This window comes from Amphiura filiformis, chromosome 6 (assembly GCF_039555335.1).
Source record: "Amphiura filiformis chromosome 6, Afil_fr2py, whole genome shotgun sequence".
NCBI lineage: Eukaryota > Metazoa > Echinodermata > Ophiuroidea > Amphilepidida > Amphiuridae > Amphiura > Amphiura filiformis.
This window is the reverse complement of record NC_092633.1, coordinates 66,226,860-66,244,266: the sequence shown is the minus strand read 5'-3', so window position 1 is coordinate 66,244,266 and position 17,407 is coordinate 66,226,860. Positions and strand designations below refer to the sequence as shown.

Below are 17,407 nucleotides of genomic sequence, written 5' to 3'. Positions count from 1 at the left end.
GGCTACTAATGGTCTGTCAAGTATCTATAGTTATATAGTCTATAGGAAAAGTATGATCAGTTGAGCTGTACGCCTTCTTAAAAATTATTCTATTCTATTCTACGACCATCAATGGCAAAAGTTACAAAAAGAATTAACTCCAAGTACTAAATCTGACTAAATCCTTTGTTTCCTTCTGATATAAATTGAGGAGAACAACAAAACGAACAAAGTTACATCGCTCGGAGTGCCATATCATAACGCCTAGCTACGACCAAGTTTCATTCTAATCGTGTGTATTGTATTATATGTGACGTGTCATGTCAAAAGGAGACACTTTTGGGCAGGTTATCAATTTTGAGGTTTTTACATATCTTAAATATAGAGATATTTTGCTTCACAACGCTGTTTCCTCCCAATTAATCGGACATTCCTAAGCAAAGATATTGAGTTTGTAAGTTATGGTATTATAAAATTGGAAATTGAGATATCGGCCTTTAAAAAAATATTATTGACAATGTTGAGAGTAGGAATTACCTTGAAACATCTCTCAAAAAATACAAGATGCCGTTTTTATTCCGGTCTGAAATTATCAGACAATATTTTTAACATAGATAACATCACAAATTCACAACAAACTCAAATTGTGAAAAAATCACCCCGGGCAGATTTTTGGCTATTTCTCCATTTACGATCCTGCCCAAAAGTGTCTCCTTTTGACATGACACGTCACATATTGTATTTTGACTGAGTTACAATTGGCCTTTTCGAAGCATGGCGTACACAATAGGAGGGCAGTATTTAATATGGGTAAAACCCGCCAAATTCAAAGGCCTTTATCCATTTCGTGCAACGCCATCCTATTTTGTCCGCCATACCTCTAAAAAGGCTAATGTACATAGGCAAAGTACGATGAAATGAACTCTGTATGATGATGTATGCACTAAGGATACTTAACTGAGTGCAGTGATATGAAAATAAAACTAAAACGCTGGTACGTCACAATACATTTGAATACATCCTTAAATGGCAATGCATGTTCTACTGGCAATACATGGTCAATGAATGGCAATGCATGGTCTACTAAAGCTTAGGCGTTTTATAAACTAATTATAAATTATGAAAATTATAAATACATTATCAATAAGTATTTAAAGACAAAACGGTGCATATTATTTAAAGAAAAGATTTCCAAAATCACCGCATATTTAACTTTCACGTAATCAAAGCTCGTCCGATCCCGTTTTTGTGCTTATACGGAATGGTTCGTTGACACGAATTTCCCCACAGTTGGTTATTTTAACTTCCTGATTCGGGCGATCATTATCGTCAGTTTCAACGTTTTCGATTTCCCGAACTACGTCCATTCCATCCACTACCTTACCAAAGACAACATGTTTACCGTCCAAATGTGGGATCTCCATAAAAGTAATGTAGAAAATGCAGGTATTTGTGTCACGACCTGGTTAACAATAACAACAATAACAACAATAATAATAATAATAACAACAACAACAACAACAACAACAACAACAACAACAACAACAACAACAACAACAACAATAATAATAATATAATGATAATGATAATAATAATAATAATAATAATAATAATAATAATAATAATAATAATAATAATAATAATAATAATAATAATATTATTAATAACACTAATAATAATAACAATAACAATAATAGCTTTAAAATCGGCTTGAAGGGGAAGTGGTAAAAATAGTATTTAGATAAGGTAAACACCTGAATAAGGTAATATCTCACGCCAAAGAATTTAAATTTTGGAAAATAATTAAGTAAAAACCGCCAACAGCCGCCGCAAAATATGGATATCCAACTAGGTTGCCCACAGGGCTATAAAGAACCACAAACCCCGAAATTTGGATAGCCAACTATATTGCCCCGCAGGGTTACAAAGAACCACAAACCGTGAGATATGGATATCCAACTGACGTAAAACTATAAATTATTCCCCGATAGAAGAGAGGGGTTTGGAGAATGAGGGAAGTTCAGGGTTAGAAATTAAAAACATTAATATTTAAAGTAGAATGAATATTCTGTGGTGTCAAATTACATTAAGGTGACTGTTGGTCAAGGTTACTCTTGCTTTCTTGCCTGCGGGCCCTCCTATATTGGTACTCCATTAGTAAAGAACTCAACTGTAGGAGTCTCCGGCGTCGGGCCTGCTGGCCCTGCGGTCTTGATGTTTTTTGTGATGGGCCACAAAACATGCTCCCTTGGAAAGACCCCTGTCTTTGGACAGCGCGGTTCAAATACAGGTTCAAATTGACCTCCATCAGAAATGCTTGTCTCATTTTCAACCAGAACTCGGCTATCAATAATTGTTTATCTTAATTAGTTTATAAACAAAATCAATCAAAATACAAAGCGAATTTCTGGATAACTTACCTCGATTTGCCATGCCTAACCATCCTGCTCCGCTGTGCTTCAATACAAACGATTCATCCTCAAAGTCAAGGCCAAATTTGCTAGCTTCACCCGTCCCGTTCCCGTGGATAAAGTCACCAGCTGAATGTCAAATCAAATTTAATAATAATATTTTTTTTTAAACACTTTTATAGCGCTTTCAGTCCGAAGACCTCAAAGCGCTTAAATTTACATGATTTGGAATTTATCTAAAAATAATTATATAATATTTAAGGGGCTGTGCAATAATTATGAGCATGGGAGGGGTAAATATCCACACGGCGTACCAAAAATCGCCTTTTTTACTGAACCAGATTTTAACTAGAGCTTCTGTGCTTCAAGAAATACGATTACCGGGCATGCCAACCCCAAAGCCCAAAATGCTCATGGCTGACCTTTGAACATAAAATATTCATGAGTTCAGGTTTTAAGCTATGTTTAAACAACATAACAAGTAAGTTGGTCCATAAAGCTTACAAATAACAATATTATGACGCTTACCTAGTAAATTATGTCCTGGAATAACTCGATGGATAACGCTCCCTTTGTATCCTTTCCCTGCCTTTTGAGTAGTGAAATGTAAGAAGTTTTCTACAGTCTTGGGAGCCAATTCACCGAACAATCCAATTGTAATTTTTCCAATTGACTTTCTGCCTATAGACATGTCGAAGAAAGCTTCGTGGGTAACTACAGCTGATCCTCGAAGTCCCTACAAGGAAATGAACAAGAGGGCTGGAGTGTTATCAAGAAATGTTTTGTGACTTACACGATTTAAGTCTGATTTTGTAACATTAATTGGGGAAAAAACAAACAAACAAACAAACGAAAACCTCCCTCCCTCATCAATTCATGAAAATCCTCTGGGCGAGAACCAAAACATTAATTTTATTCGGCCTTATGCTGTATTTTGGTGTTATTATCACATTCTTTGTAGGGCTCGTTAGATTATGTTTTATTTTGTTTAGTTTTTTAAGCTTAATTCATTGTCTCCGTAATGTTATGTTACCCTGACGAATAGTTTTATAATAAAAACCATAAGCCTGTTTTGTATCAATAAATTGATGGTTTTCAAATCTGCAACGTGTCTATTATTGCAACGTGTCCAGATTGATTTGAAATATACTATAGCTGGGTCATTAAGATATCATTTTAGTGCCATTTATAAACTCATTTATGGTAATTATGGAGTACAATTAAGAATATCGCCATGTGCGAGTAATGTCTAAAAATTACACACTTTTTAAATTTTATTAAATGTTTTGCATATTACAGGGTGTATCAAAATGATTGGTACCGGGATATGTGACATTTTCAAAAATATATCAAAATATAAAATTGCTAATTAATATAGTTTTTGTACTATAAATAGAAAGGGGCATATGTTAACTTGTTGATCTATTAATCTGAAGTTGATAGGTTGATGCATCTGGAAGCTATTGTCATTTAAACGAAGATCGACGTAATCATGGTTTGACTTACACAACACAAGATGAATAGGTTCACTGCTTGAACCATTTATTGCATATACTCTATATACAATATCTCGCCTCAGTATACATAAATAAAATTGCTTTACACATGCTTTTAGAAAGACAACTCATGAAGTCCCTGCCTTACGACTCTGGCAGTGTGAGGTGAAGCCATATCTTGAAAGAACTTAACACCTGGGATGGGTCCATTCTGTAACTGCCCATATCAAATTTTGAAGCATTGTAAGTTTGCATGGGATACGCCTTGTTCTTAGAAAACTGTCTCCTAAATCTTCTCTGCACTTCTCCATGGCTTCGTGTCTACCAGTAATTCTTAATTATGAATGCACACTGAAGTGTGGAATACTGTGGAGCCATTCCAATAACTTTTACCAGGTCTAAACTAACCTACACTGTCTACAGTCTATAGCCATTCTGCCACACCATCTACCATCTACTTAGTAATCTCAATAATACAATTTAAATTACCGCCCTGGATGGTGTTGATACACAAACTTCTATTCAAGTCAATAATATTACTCTCAAGCAATAAATATTGATTATAACATTTACATATATTATGAATAAAGAAATAGGCAAGGAAAATATTAAACATTTCCATGATTTTCAACATATCATCTTCACAAGGTATTTGCTGTAAAATAGAGCTTTGAAAATGGTGTGCTACTGATCCAGCGTTACGATGAAAAGTGTAAAAACACCTACTTTCCTTTAGAATCATGTAACTTCTGAATAGAATGTGCTATCTTTATGATCTAAAATTCTTAGAGGAGATAAAACACCTATAATTACAAATATTTAAAGAATTGACCCAAACTGGCACAAAAAATAGTTAAAAAATCGGCAAAAAATGAAAAGTCTTCGGTACCAATCATTTTGATACACCCTAAGACACATAAGATCATGTATAAGTTTGTTCTATGAACGTATGCAAAATATTTAATATTCGCTTTGAACATCAGCGTGAGAATAGATAATAAATAAATAGAAAGATGAAAGAAAGAAAGAAACAAACAAACAAACAAACAACAAAAAAACAAACAAACAAACAAACAAACAAACAAAGAGAAACGGAAGGAAAAACGAAGAATATGATAATTATTCGTTGAAATCGGTCAAGAAATGAAGACAAGAAGATCCCAAATCCCGGAAAGATGCAAATTCGAAAGTTGCAGTTTGTTCCATTGGAGAACGTTCGCCATGCTTTCCATTGATTCGAACATTAAAATGCAAGTCTTGATTTCGTTCTTTCCTCGTGTTTTCAATCACTGTTTCTTTAATTCTTAATCAATTTCAACATACGAGGTCAGAGCTAAAGGGTACTATTGGCTGCTGGTTTTAATTTTGACATATCGTATATATTATTTATTATCCGTGTATATCGTTTTTAAGCAATTTAGAAAATCCAGTTCATTTTAAAATTATAAAATGTGACAATATGGACATTTATACATTACAATTAAATATTCTTTATATACATGTATGTCGATATAGACCTTACAAGGCGTTTTGGGGTTCAATTCGTGTAAATAGAAGATTATATGCAGGAAATATATTACATGTGATGTGTATTACGGAATTGCGTATGCCAAATAACATTTTCAAATCATCGAATAGTCTTAGGTTTTACACAACAATAGTAATAATCCTGGCCATATAAGTGAAAACAACAATTACAGTGTGGTCCAAAAAGAACTTTACCCAATTTGAAAGCTTAATACCTCGGAGTTTAGAGTAGCTATTCACAAAATTGTTGTATTCTGTGGCGATAAAAGGACAGAAAAGCAAGCTAAATTGATAAAGTGGCGGTAGTTTTACGCCACATGGTCGATAATAAGGCAGAGATGTATCGTTCGAGTCCGGACTCGGACTCGAGTCCGGACTCGAGTCCACTTTTGTTGGACTCGGACTTGGCTCGACTCGGACACAAAAAGACTCGGCTCGGCTCGGACTCGGACACAAAAGGACTCGGACTCGAAGGCGAGTCCGGTCCGAGTCCAATGTCCAAATCTATGTAAAATGTGAAATGATTACCTAAAAATGTAAAAATAGATCTCAAATTTGTTTACTTTACTTATTTGGCCATTTTCCAAATTAATTGGGGCTGTCAAATCTGTGACCTGTTATTATCCTACATATCCACCAAATTATTTAGATTTATCTGTCACTTAGCAGAATCATATTTTTGTTATCATTTAAAATGAAATAATTGATAATTAATCAAATGCATAATTTTATTAAATATTTGGACTATACACCTATCCGACTTCGCCATTACTGCGGTGTCCCCGATGTAAAACTGCGGTGTCCCGAGGTCGGGGGTTCCATCCATTATTTATTGTGTGCTATACAGAATTGTACCCGGGAATTGTACTCAATAGTGATATTCAATACACAATCATGAGTATTGAATTACGAATTAAATCTCCCGCTCTGGTACATCTGTGTTGCCGTCAATAGAGGGCCAAATACAGTAAACGCTTCTCGGATTGGTGTATATAAAAATTTCTACAATGTAAGACTTCTTTCATGGAACTTTCCAATCCATTAAGCTCTTGAAAGAGAAACATGCACACTGGACCATACATCTCATCACTATAGTTTGCATGTGCTCAGTAAGTGAGTACACATGACATTTGTGTGGGCCAATTTTGAAAATATGTTTAGAATTATAAAGGTGAATTTCTGTTAGTATTATTATTATTATAATGATGATGATGTTAATTTTCTATAATGTATTTGAATATATTGCAATTCATTTCATGTAATACTGCACACAGCCTATAGGTATGCCAGGCAAACCTATCTGCTACATGTAGTCAGCCAAATTCGCTTAGAACACAATACATATTTACATAGAAATTTAAAGGAACAGGTAGGTCAAGGAAACCTACATAAATATGTTTTCTATACTTCACTTGACCCAAATATGATTTTTTATGGCGATGAGACACTCGCACATGGAATTTTAGAGGGATTTTGACCCGGATTTTGATGCAGTTCCACATAGAAAAGCTGCTATCATCATGAGACTAAGATCTAGAAACACCACCGAAATCCAGACAAACTAGTACCTAGACCAGTGACTTTGACTCGCGTAGTGAAGCAGACACTGCTTAGCAACGACTTGAACAAGGACGCATACCCGGACGCAAGCAAACAGATAAAGTTCGCGTCTACAGAACATGTTGCATTTGACGCGGGCGATAACGGCGCAGTAACCCCAGACAAACAAGAACCTAGACCTATGACTTTGGTTCGCGTAGTGAAGTCAACACTGCATAGCAACAATTTTGACAAGGACGCAACCCAGACGCAAATAAGCAGACGTGTTCGCGTCTACGGAACATGCTTCATTTGACGCGGGCGATAACCGCGCAGTAACCACGCAAACGAGCGCGTCAGAATGTACGCAATATTTCTCCGCGCCTAGTAACCCCGTCAATCCGTCAATATCACCTTGGATACGGGGCTTCACCTCCCGCTGTGGTAAGGGATGGGCAGTCATAGGTCTAGGTGGTATGTCTATGGCAGTAACCACACAACCGAGAGCGTCAGAATGTACGCGATTATCTCCGAGCCTAGTAACCCCGTCAATCCGCAATATCACCTTGGATACGGGGCTTCACCTCCCGCTGTGGTAAGGGATGGGCAGTCATAGGTCTAGGTGGTATGTCTAAATCTTTTTGATGAAAGTCAATCTTTGACAAGATGTAACTTTGCTACGGAAAGTGCTATGACAAAACGGTTTTCAGTTTTGACTTTCTTTACTCAAGGGCTTTAATTTGATATATAAAATTCACCTGGCATACCTACAGCCTTGTCCCAATTAAGTTAACTGTGAGTTTACATGTAGTGTGTTACACACACACACAAAATACCCCCACATGCCTGCTGTCTGATACAGGTACTAGGTGGTCTGATACATGTAGTTTTTACCTTCAGGAGTAACCTGTTCATGGACATGGCTTTTGAAGAAAGTGTGTACGGTTGGTCCATGGTCTATGGTTGAGTCAACACTCAACAGTGTTGGGTGGGGTTTGTTAGAGTGGTGTGTGGTGTGATGCAGTGAGTGACCTTCTCATCACATTTCTACAATTTTATCCAAAATGCCATAAAATTATGCGGAAACTTTAAAATTGACCTTTTTCAGCAAATTTGTATTGTAAATTTTTCAAATAAGCAATAAAATATAAAATTTTGCTCCATTTTTGCAAATAATGACCCAATTTTTCAAAATGTTGTACCAAATGACCCCTTCTTTCAAAATTTTATACCCAATTACCCCTTTTTCATTTTGTTATACCCAAACTAAGCAATGCCAATAGGTAGATACCTGTCACATTAAAGTTGAATGAACCCCCCACCACCGGGCATGGACTCTCACCCCGAGTCCGGACTCGAGCCGGACTCGAGTCCGGACTCGGGTCTTATTTTTGTTGGACTCGGACTTGGCTCGGACTCGGCACCCCTGGACTTGGACTCGAGTCCGGACTCGGACACAAAAGGACTCGGACTTGGCTCGGACTCGGATACAAATGGACTCGGCTCGGCTCGGACTCGGACAAGCTGGACTCGGGTACAAGTCTGTAATAAGGTTGTCCACACATAATTCAATGGGATGCCCGATTACCATTTATGATTAGCAGTTTAAACGCCCTCGGCATGTCATTCAAAAGTGATAAATATTTATTTGCTTGAATGAATAATTACAATCCAAGATTTTAAGCCTCACTATATGTGACGTGTCATGTCTAAAGGAGACACTTTTGGGGAGGTTATCAATTTTGAGATTTTACATATCATAAATATAGAGATATTTTGCTCCACAACGTTGTTTTCCCCAATGAAATCGGACATTTCTAAGCGAAGATATTGAGTTCGTAAGTTATGGTATTATAAAATTGGAAATTGAGATATCGGCCTTTGAAAATATTATTGACAATGTTGGGAATATGAATTACCTTTAAAAATGTCTCAAAAAATACAAGATGCCAGTTATATTCCGGTCTGAAACTATCAGACAATATTTTAAACATTAATAACATCACAAATTCGCAACAAAGAAATCAACCACGGGCAGATTTTTGGCTATTTCTCCATTTACGATCCTGCCCAAAAGTGTCTGCTTTTGACATGACACGTCACATATATTCATGGTACCCGAACTTCACTCCCGTCATTGACAAAGAATTACGAAATTAAACAAAACAATCATAATTTATTGTTGAATAACTTTGTCTCAGCTTTTTTTTACTCATAAGAAGATGCTTCTTCAAAAATTAATATGCAACAACAATTTGAAACGTCATTTGTGGTAGTATGTGAGGGGCACACTGTTGAGTGTTGAGTCCCGGTGTTGAGTCTATAACTAGACGTATTAGGCAGGCGTTTGGCCAGTTCTTTGACGTCCACTCCGTCCTTTACATCTATTCAACATAATAATATGCCTATAGTTATACTTCTACTGTAGACATGGTAGACTTAATGGTAAGTTTGGGTGGGATTCTCACATTGTATAAAAGTCCAAAAAAATCCCCGTTCTTATTAAGCATGTTAAGTATACTCTGTCAACAGTGGACTTCGGTTGTATATATAAATGCGCATATATAAATGCGCACGTGACCAGATGGCCAGTGCCATGTTCGTGTTACCTCACTGTCAATCACTGAAATTGCGACCACAGTTCCAGGTGGTGGCCGCATTGCATTCTCTAAATTCAGTAAATTTTCATCGTCAACCGTGTAATTGAATGGGATTATTTTGAAATCTTAAAACGCTTGAAATATCACAAACAAATAGGCCTATGTTGATAAATAATATAAATATAAGTTAAAACCGTTGGGGTTCGATAATGAACCCCACAAAATTAACCGACTATATTGGAAAATGCCATACGGCCGGGCGGTTTCACAAGTTGCCGGCTCGATCATGTCATCCGCCGCCTGCACAGTTCTGACCTTAAAGCCAATCATGTCCCCTTTCATACTTTCATGCCGTTGCGACAAGAGGCATGACTTATCAGCCATTCACAAGTCTTGATTGTGTCTGTTTGTGTACAATGCGCGTGTGTCACGCCGCTCGGCGGCAAGCAGCATGATAGTATGAAACCAGCACTACGTCATAGATATGGCCACTTGGCACGCCCATTTAGCACGGAAATTATGAAATATAAGTTTGTAAATCAGCTATATCTAGCTTTTCCGTAGTTAATTTTTTTTCCGTGATGGAAAACGTTAATAAAGAGTTTATCTTTCGGGTCAAGTTATTTTACCCTTTGCAATCAATGCCACTATTTTGCAAAAGCAATTTTCCTTGCGACCTGTCATTTTCCCTATACTTTTGCACGGGGAGTTTATGTACATCCGGGTACCTTATATCGTTTAATACGGTATGGCGACTTGTAGATGTCACGTGCGCATTTATATATGCGCATTTATATATACAACCGAAGTCCACTGGTCAAAAATCATGTCTTGTCTTGTAAATTGCCTTATGAGCATGAAATCATGTCTAGAAATTTACGCAGTCACAAAATGTACAATTTCCATCCAAAATTGCGCCAGATGAAACCGATGATATTGTGTAATTGTTATATTAATTTTATGTTTATGTTAATTTCGGGTACATTGTTTCATCTAGTATGACTACTAGTGATGATTAAGATCTTAGATTTTAATTCATTCGTGAGCTTTCATGTAAAATAATTGCGAATGAAAATCCGAGCGTGTTTACCAATAATGCATGCCTATAAATGAATGTACTAAATTATCCTTGTTTGTTGTGTTTGTTTTTAAATTAGTAATTGAAGTATAAGCCATAAGTTAAAATATGCAAAATGCATCAAAAGGTGTTGCGTGCAAGACACTCACTAAATTTACCACTCTTTAAAATATGGCAACTCTTTATGAATTAAGCAACACCCTGTAGCAACAAAATATATACTTTCCCGGTACATACTTTTTATTCGACGTGTAATACTTTTGACGTCACGAAAAGTATTATACATAAAATATTATACGTAACATAATATGGATTCTGCAGCCACCCTAACGCGTTGGTAATCGGATACATCCTATTGAATTGCGTGTGGACAAAGTGATTTTGGACCCTCAGACGTAAAACTGCTACAATTTTGTTACTTTAGCTTCTTTTTCTGTAACTTTTTCACCACATATTCTTAGAAAGATATAAATTTAGAATATGCAACACTTTCGAGAATTGCTGCTCTAAACTCCGAGAAACTAACCTTTCAACTTGGGTAACGTTCTTTTTGGACCACCCTGTATTAAAAATTTCACGAGAGGTTCTATAACAAGATTCTGTGTGACAAGACAGATTATTCAAATTGGATTGTTTGGTCATATTTGATAAGACAAACTACTCGAATTTGATAAGTTGGGTCATCTATTCACTATTCATTTTCAAACTGACAAGGTAATCTTATCAAATTTGTTGAGTTTCTTGTCATTTTGATGAGAATATCCGATTCATAAAATAAACATAATTTTCACCAGGTTCGCCGTCGCAAAGAATAAAAGAGTCAAAAAGAACAAGTTATCCCTCCCGGGAATCGAACCCACGACCTAGAGTTTACGAGACCTGTGCATTAACTACTCGGGTACCGAGAGCTTCATGATAGAGCTGACTGAAATTCAACACATAGGCTCTTAATATGAATTTCCCATCACAGAGGTTATCTGTTTTGCACGTTACAAGGAAAAGTTTTAAAATTGGGACATGTATAAACATTATGCCAACAAATTCGGTTTGCAACAACAAAAAACAAAACACAAAACCTTATTTAAACAGATCGCACATTACGGCCAAAACTTTTCATAAAGCCCAACATTTTACATTTAACCCCTAAATCTATTTTTGTACAAGCAAAAAAATGTCAACAAATATGTACTTTAAAGACCCATGCAGTGATCCCAGCACAAGAATAACAAAATTAAAATAATTTACAAATTGCTTAAAAGTGAAGGATAAATCATTCAAATGGTCATTTGGCATTTTTAAATGAAAAATTTTGCAAAAAACAACAACAACGAAAACAGCAGTATTGACAAAGTTGAAGCCCATTTAATGTAGCTAATTTATATATAAATTACAGATTCATATAAATGCCTTATTTTGTCTTAAATACACAGCTAGCAGCTTTCGGCTGATCCACTAGCAGGCTATGTTAGCACATCTATGACAACAAGATACATATTTGGTGCATACGCACCAATATGAACCTCGTGCCAATCGATCCGTGTTCAACGTATAAGTGACGTATATTTCATTGCTTAAGCATTGGAGAAATAGGTAACCCTGACAATAGGGACCCAAATTTTATGATTTTTCTTATAACTATAATACTGTTAGGTGTACGACCCCCAGGTTTGTTTTATTGTATTCCTTTTTTTTTTCTCATTCATTTGATACCACCCTGAGGATAATACTAGAAACCATTGATCCACCATAAAACTCTTTGACCCAACATGACACCCCTTGACCAACCATATTAACCTTTGACTCACCATGACACCTCATGACCCACCATGACCCTCCTTGATGACCCATGATACCCCTTGACCCGCCATGATACCCCTTGACTCACCTGCATGACACCCAATGGCCTACCCCGACGCCCCTTATCCCACCATGACATCCATTCATCTACCATGATATCCATTGGCCCATATTGACATCCCATGACACCCAGTTTTGACCCACCCGTCTTTCCCTTGACGCACTACCCTTCCGAAATCGTGGATTTGTGGCACCGTGAGAACCAAGGATCAAAAATCAAAATGACAAACAACACTCTTTTTAAAACAATTTGATCAAGTTAGTAACCTTGTTTTTTCAAATATACGTATAAGTGACGTATATTTTATTGCTTTAGCATGGGAGAAATGGGTAACACTGAAAATAGGGACCCAAATTTTATGATTTTGTCATAAAATTTTATCAATAAGTTTAACTTATTATTTTCAAATTGACGTATGAGTGCCGTATAAGTGACGTATGAGTGACGTATAAGTGACGTATGAGTAACGTATAAGTGACGTATGAGTGACGTATGAGTGATGTATGAGTGACGTATGAGTGACGTATGAGTGACGTATGAGTGACGTATGAATGACGTATAAGTGACGTATAAGTGACGTATGAGTGACGTATAAGTGACGTATAAGTATGAGCGACTATAAAACTATAATACTATTAGGTGTACGACCCCAGGTGTTTTTTATTTTTTATTATTGTATAACTTATTTTTTGTCTCAATCATTTGACACCATCCTGTGGGTCATACTAGACACCACTAATCCAGCATAAAACCCTTTGACCTGCCATGACACCATTGACCACCGACGTATAGATTGACCCACTGTGACACCCATAATCAACTATGACACTCTTGACCCACCATGACACCCACTATGACACCTACCCGACACCCCTTCACCTCCTGAGCTCTTTTATCGTGGCACTTGAGAACCAAGGATCCCCCCTTCAACAAAAAAAAAAAGACAGACATGGCCATTTATAAAGGAATTTGATCAATAACTGATATATTTTCAAATTGACGTTTAAGTGACGTATATATGTTGCTTAAGCTTTCCAGGAAGCTTTCCCTTTAAAGGGAATTTTATCAAACACCCAAAACGGAAAGAATTTCTTGCCAATTTATCACCACGCATGCTCAATACAATTAGTAAATCAACCTGGTTGTTTACTAATTGTATTGAGCATGCGTGGTGTCAACCTCTACGCAGAACACAAAATATCGTTTTGTCTAAAAACACTATTTTCTCTGAAAATTGTGAAATTTTATATTTTTTATATTACACACTATCATCGCTTGAATATTTGTTTTGATAAAAGTATCATACATATTTAAATGAAGGTAAATATAATTTACTATATTCAGGCTTTCCCCATGTCCCCACGTTCGATTCAGAAGTAAACACTAAATACCTCGCGCCTCCCGAAATCTGAATTTTAATGATATTTACGATCATCCGGATGAGCAAATCACTGAATGGGCCTTTAAAAATAAAGTAAAAAAATCAACATTTATAGCCATATTTCTTCCAAAACATTGCACTCCTTAAATTTAGAACCCTAGAGTCAACTATCAAAACTACTAATAATTATATAAACAGATTTAATTAATATAACCCCAAAACCAAAATGTGTGCAAGGTCCCCAACCATTTGTCAACTGAGGCCGGCTTTCCCTTTTTAAATGGAATATTTATTTATAAGTCTCTCATGAGATTTCATCCACAGTAAATCAGTAATAAAATGCAGAATCCGAATTCCGCTGGCTGCACCTTTTTTTAGATTACCATGGTCATTCATTGTGATTGTAAAGCTTGTCAGAAAGATTTTAGGTTAAATAAGTTTGCTTCTACTACATGCATATTTAATATAAAAATGGGGGAAATGCGGCGGTTTTTTAAATATATTTTTAGAGTCAGCTCAAATTCCAAATATCTATTGTTAAATCACGAAACAGTAACGTCAAAAATATGATTTATAAATGTAATTCAATTAAAAATAAAAATAAACATCTCCGGTGGTTTTCTCATATGTATAACGTGTTTACTGAATACGGTATGGATTATGTGTTTAATGATGTATCAGTAATTGGTAATGCATGGATTAATCGATTTAACAATATTGTAATGGATGTAAATAATTATAAATGGAGAAACGGTGTCAGATCTAAATCGTCTCTGTTAAGCTATGCGTTGTTAAAAGACACGCCCACCTTGAAGAATATCTCCTTTCTAATGTAGATTTTTACGCGGCATCTCTTAAATTTAAGGCAAGATCGAATACTTTGCCTCTAAACGGTCGCACTTATTTATGGAACAAAGATGGTAACAGTATTTGTCCACTCTGTAAGAATGGGACTGAGGATCTAAATCACTTCTTGTTTGTTTGTAATTCACTTCAAAGTATTAGAGCCGCCGAATATCAAAGTCTCGAAAATAATTTGAAAAATAATCGTTTAGATGCTATATGGTATTTGTTTATATCTAGTGATTTAAATGTTAAGACATGCTTCTTATTAGGTTTATCTAACACCTTTTTTCTTGATATAGGTGGTATTGATATTGATTGTGCTTTGAATATTTTTGACTTTGTTTGTAAATCTGAATTTGTAAAACTTCGTAATGAACTCACAAACTAAGTTTTTAAGATAGTCATGCAAGTAATTTAATTTTTATATGTACATTATGCGTAATTAATTGTAAATTCTGTTTTACATTTGAGTAAATTTGTTGTTCCATCCACAAGTCACAATCACACTTTATTCCTCTGCATATTTCATATTTGATTGCTTGTGCTCTGGTCTGTTTGATAAATGCGCGCCCTCCACCTACAATGTAGGTTCCCGCTTTTAGCCATTGCACCGCTATCTCTATCTGCTCACAGATTCTATAATCTGTGATCTGCTCGTGCTCATGAAAATGGGATTGTGCCTGGTGGATCGATAATATTGTACTCATTAACATTTTGGCATGTTTTATTTTGGTTGATTTATTATGTTTCCTTGTTTTACTTTGTAATTTTGTGAACGCACCGTCGGGTAGATGTGTGCCGCTGATATAAAAGCGTTTGTTCGAATATATAAATAAATAAATACCGTACAGATTAGGTTGGATATCAAAATTATCAGTTTTAGGAAAATTATAAATTAGTTTTTATCAGATTTATTGTTTCAATATTGTTTATAAACAATGCTTTTTAGAAAAATATTGTCATCAATTTTTTGCTTGAAATTATAATTTTTTTCTTGATTTCGCAAATAAAAAAACAAAATACCTTAAAATTGCTCCCAAAAACAAAATGCGTTTTTCGTTACATATTTTTTAACCTAACGGAAGACCCTCTGTAGAAGTGCATAATATATTATTAACCCATGAACATGAACATGCAAAATAATGTTTAATTTATTTATCGCAAGGTAGGCCTTAACTCAGAGCTGACTCGGACTTACCAGCCTGATAGAATCTACACTAGATACCATTCCAACCAAAAGTAATACTAAAACTGCGAACGTCATTGTGTTGAAAGACAGCAGGCTTGTTGATTCCCAATACACTATCAGCTTCTACCAGAGAACAGACACAAAACTCCGTGCGTGGTAAATGGTTGCGTGCAAAGTAATGCGAAACGTGGACTTGAAACAGGTGGAATTATAGCTATACGTAATGGTTCAAATTTTCATAAATTATGCACAGCCTGCATCAATTATAAAAAAATCACTATTAAATTATTGATGAATTGATTTCTATGGCATGACCAGACCTTAGTAATCTAGGGACGGCAGAACTGTCTGAGGGGAGGGAAGGAGAGGTGGAATTGAATCCTCCATTATATCATTTGTATGAACTTCGAGTAGAATGGAGCCACTGTTAGAGGTACTTTAGTTAAAGGCTACAAAATCCAGACCTAGAGTGTCCGATATTGAATAAGGCCTTTTTAATACGCCGTATTGCATTTTAACATCTTTTGTTTCACTTAAACCCCAGGACTTTAAACGCTTCTTTTCAGAGCCACCAAAACTGCTCCATCCAGGAGCATATCGTAATATGATCACACCAAAACTGTTCCAGGAGCATATCGTGGTATAAAATATGATCACACCAAAAATGTTCCAGGAGCATTGTGGTATAAATATGATCACACCAAAACTGTTCCAGGAGCATATTGTGGTATAAATATGATCACACCAAAACTGTTCCAGGAGCACTGTTAACATGGTTCACTGTTAACAGGAGCACTGTTAACATGGTTCGTTGTTCCAGCAGCATTCGCGGTAATATGATCACGCCAAAACTGTTCCAGGAGCATATCGTGGTAAAAATATGATTACATCAAAACTGTCCCAGGAGCATATCGTGGTAATGATCATATGTAAATCCCAGCTTACAATCCCCACCATTGCCTTACATTTCCCGAGATATTGTGGTGAGAAGTACTTTGTATTAAGACAGTGAGATATGAGCATCATCAAGCATGTGAAAGGTTCAACATGTTACAGATACCAAAATACCATTTAAATAAGAGACAACGTGATTTGAATATAATAATTAAATAAACAAACAAACACGTTAGCAAAACAAACAAAAACAAAACCTGTGCCAAGTATAATCTACCAGAAATTCAAAACATAAAAGAGGCGCCAAAGCTGCTTTCCTGTATATGTCTTTTCACCATTTTTACAACTTGGTCCCATTAAGGAAAGTTATTTTTGTTAAATTTATTTATATATTTTGTGTTTTTCGCAGTTTACTGCGTATGAGAATCACTTTGAAACCAATTGCATTGATTTAATAATTATTGCAGAGTTGTTGTTTTTGACAACAACAACAGTATACGTTTTGTGCATTGAGAATGTTTATAGTCCCTTCTCTCAAAGCAGACACATCTCATTTCTTGACGTCAACTTTTTTCTAGGTCAAATCTTCGTTCGAAGGAACTCATCGCT

The 17,407-nt window shown here is 35.8% G+C and overlaps 1 protein-coding gene across 1 annotated transcript; it reads right to left on the bottom strand.

Moving 5' to 3' along the window:
• Positions 1–300: 300 nt before the first annotated feature.
• Positions 301–16,089, bottom strand: LOC140155853 (peptidyl-prolyl cis-trans isomerase 6-like). Its single transcript, XM_072178845.1, has 4 exons — positions 15,914–16,089; positions 2,919–3,126; positions 2,400–2,519; positions 301–1,441 (listed from the first exon to the last, which is right to left on the bottom strand). Exons 1-4 carry the CDS (start codon positions 15,977–15,979, stop codon positions 1,203–1,205), a joined length of 633 nt encoding a protein of 210 aa, XP_072034946.1. The 5' UTR covers positions 15,980–16,089; the 3' UTR covers positions 301–1,202.
• Between the last annotated feature and the right edge of the window lie 1,318 nt (positions 16,090–17,407).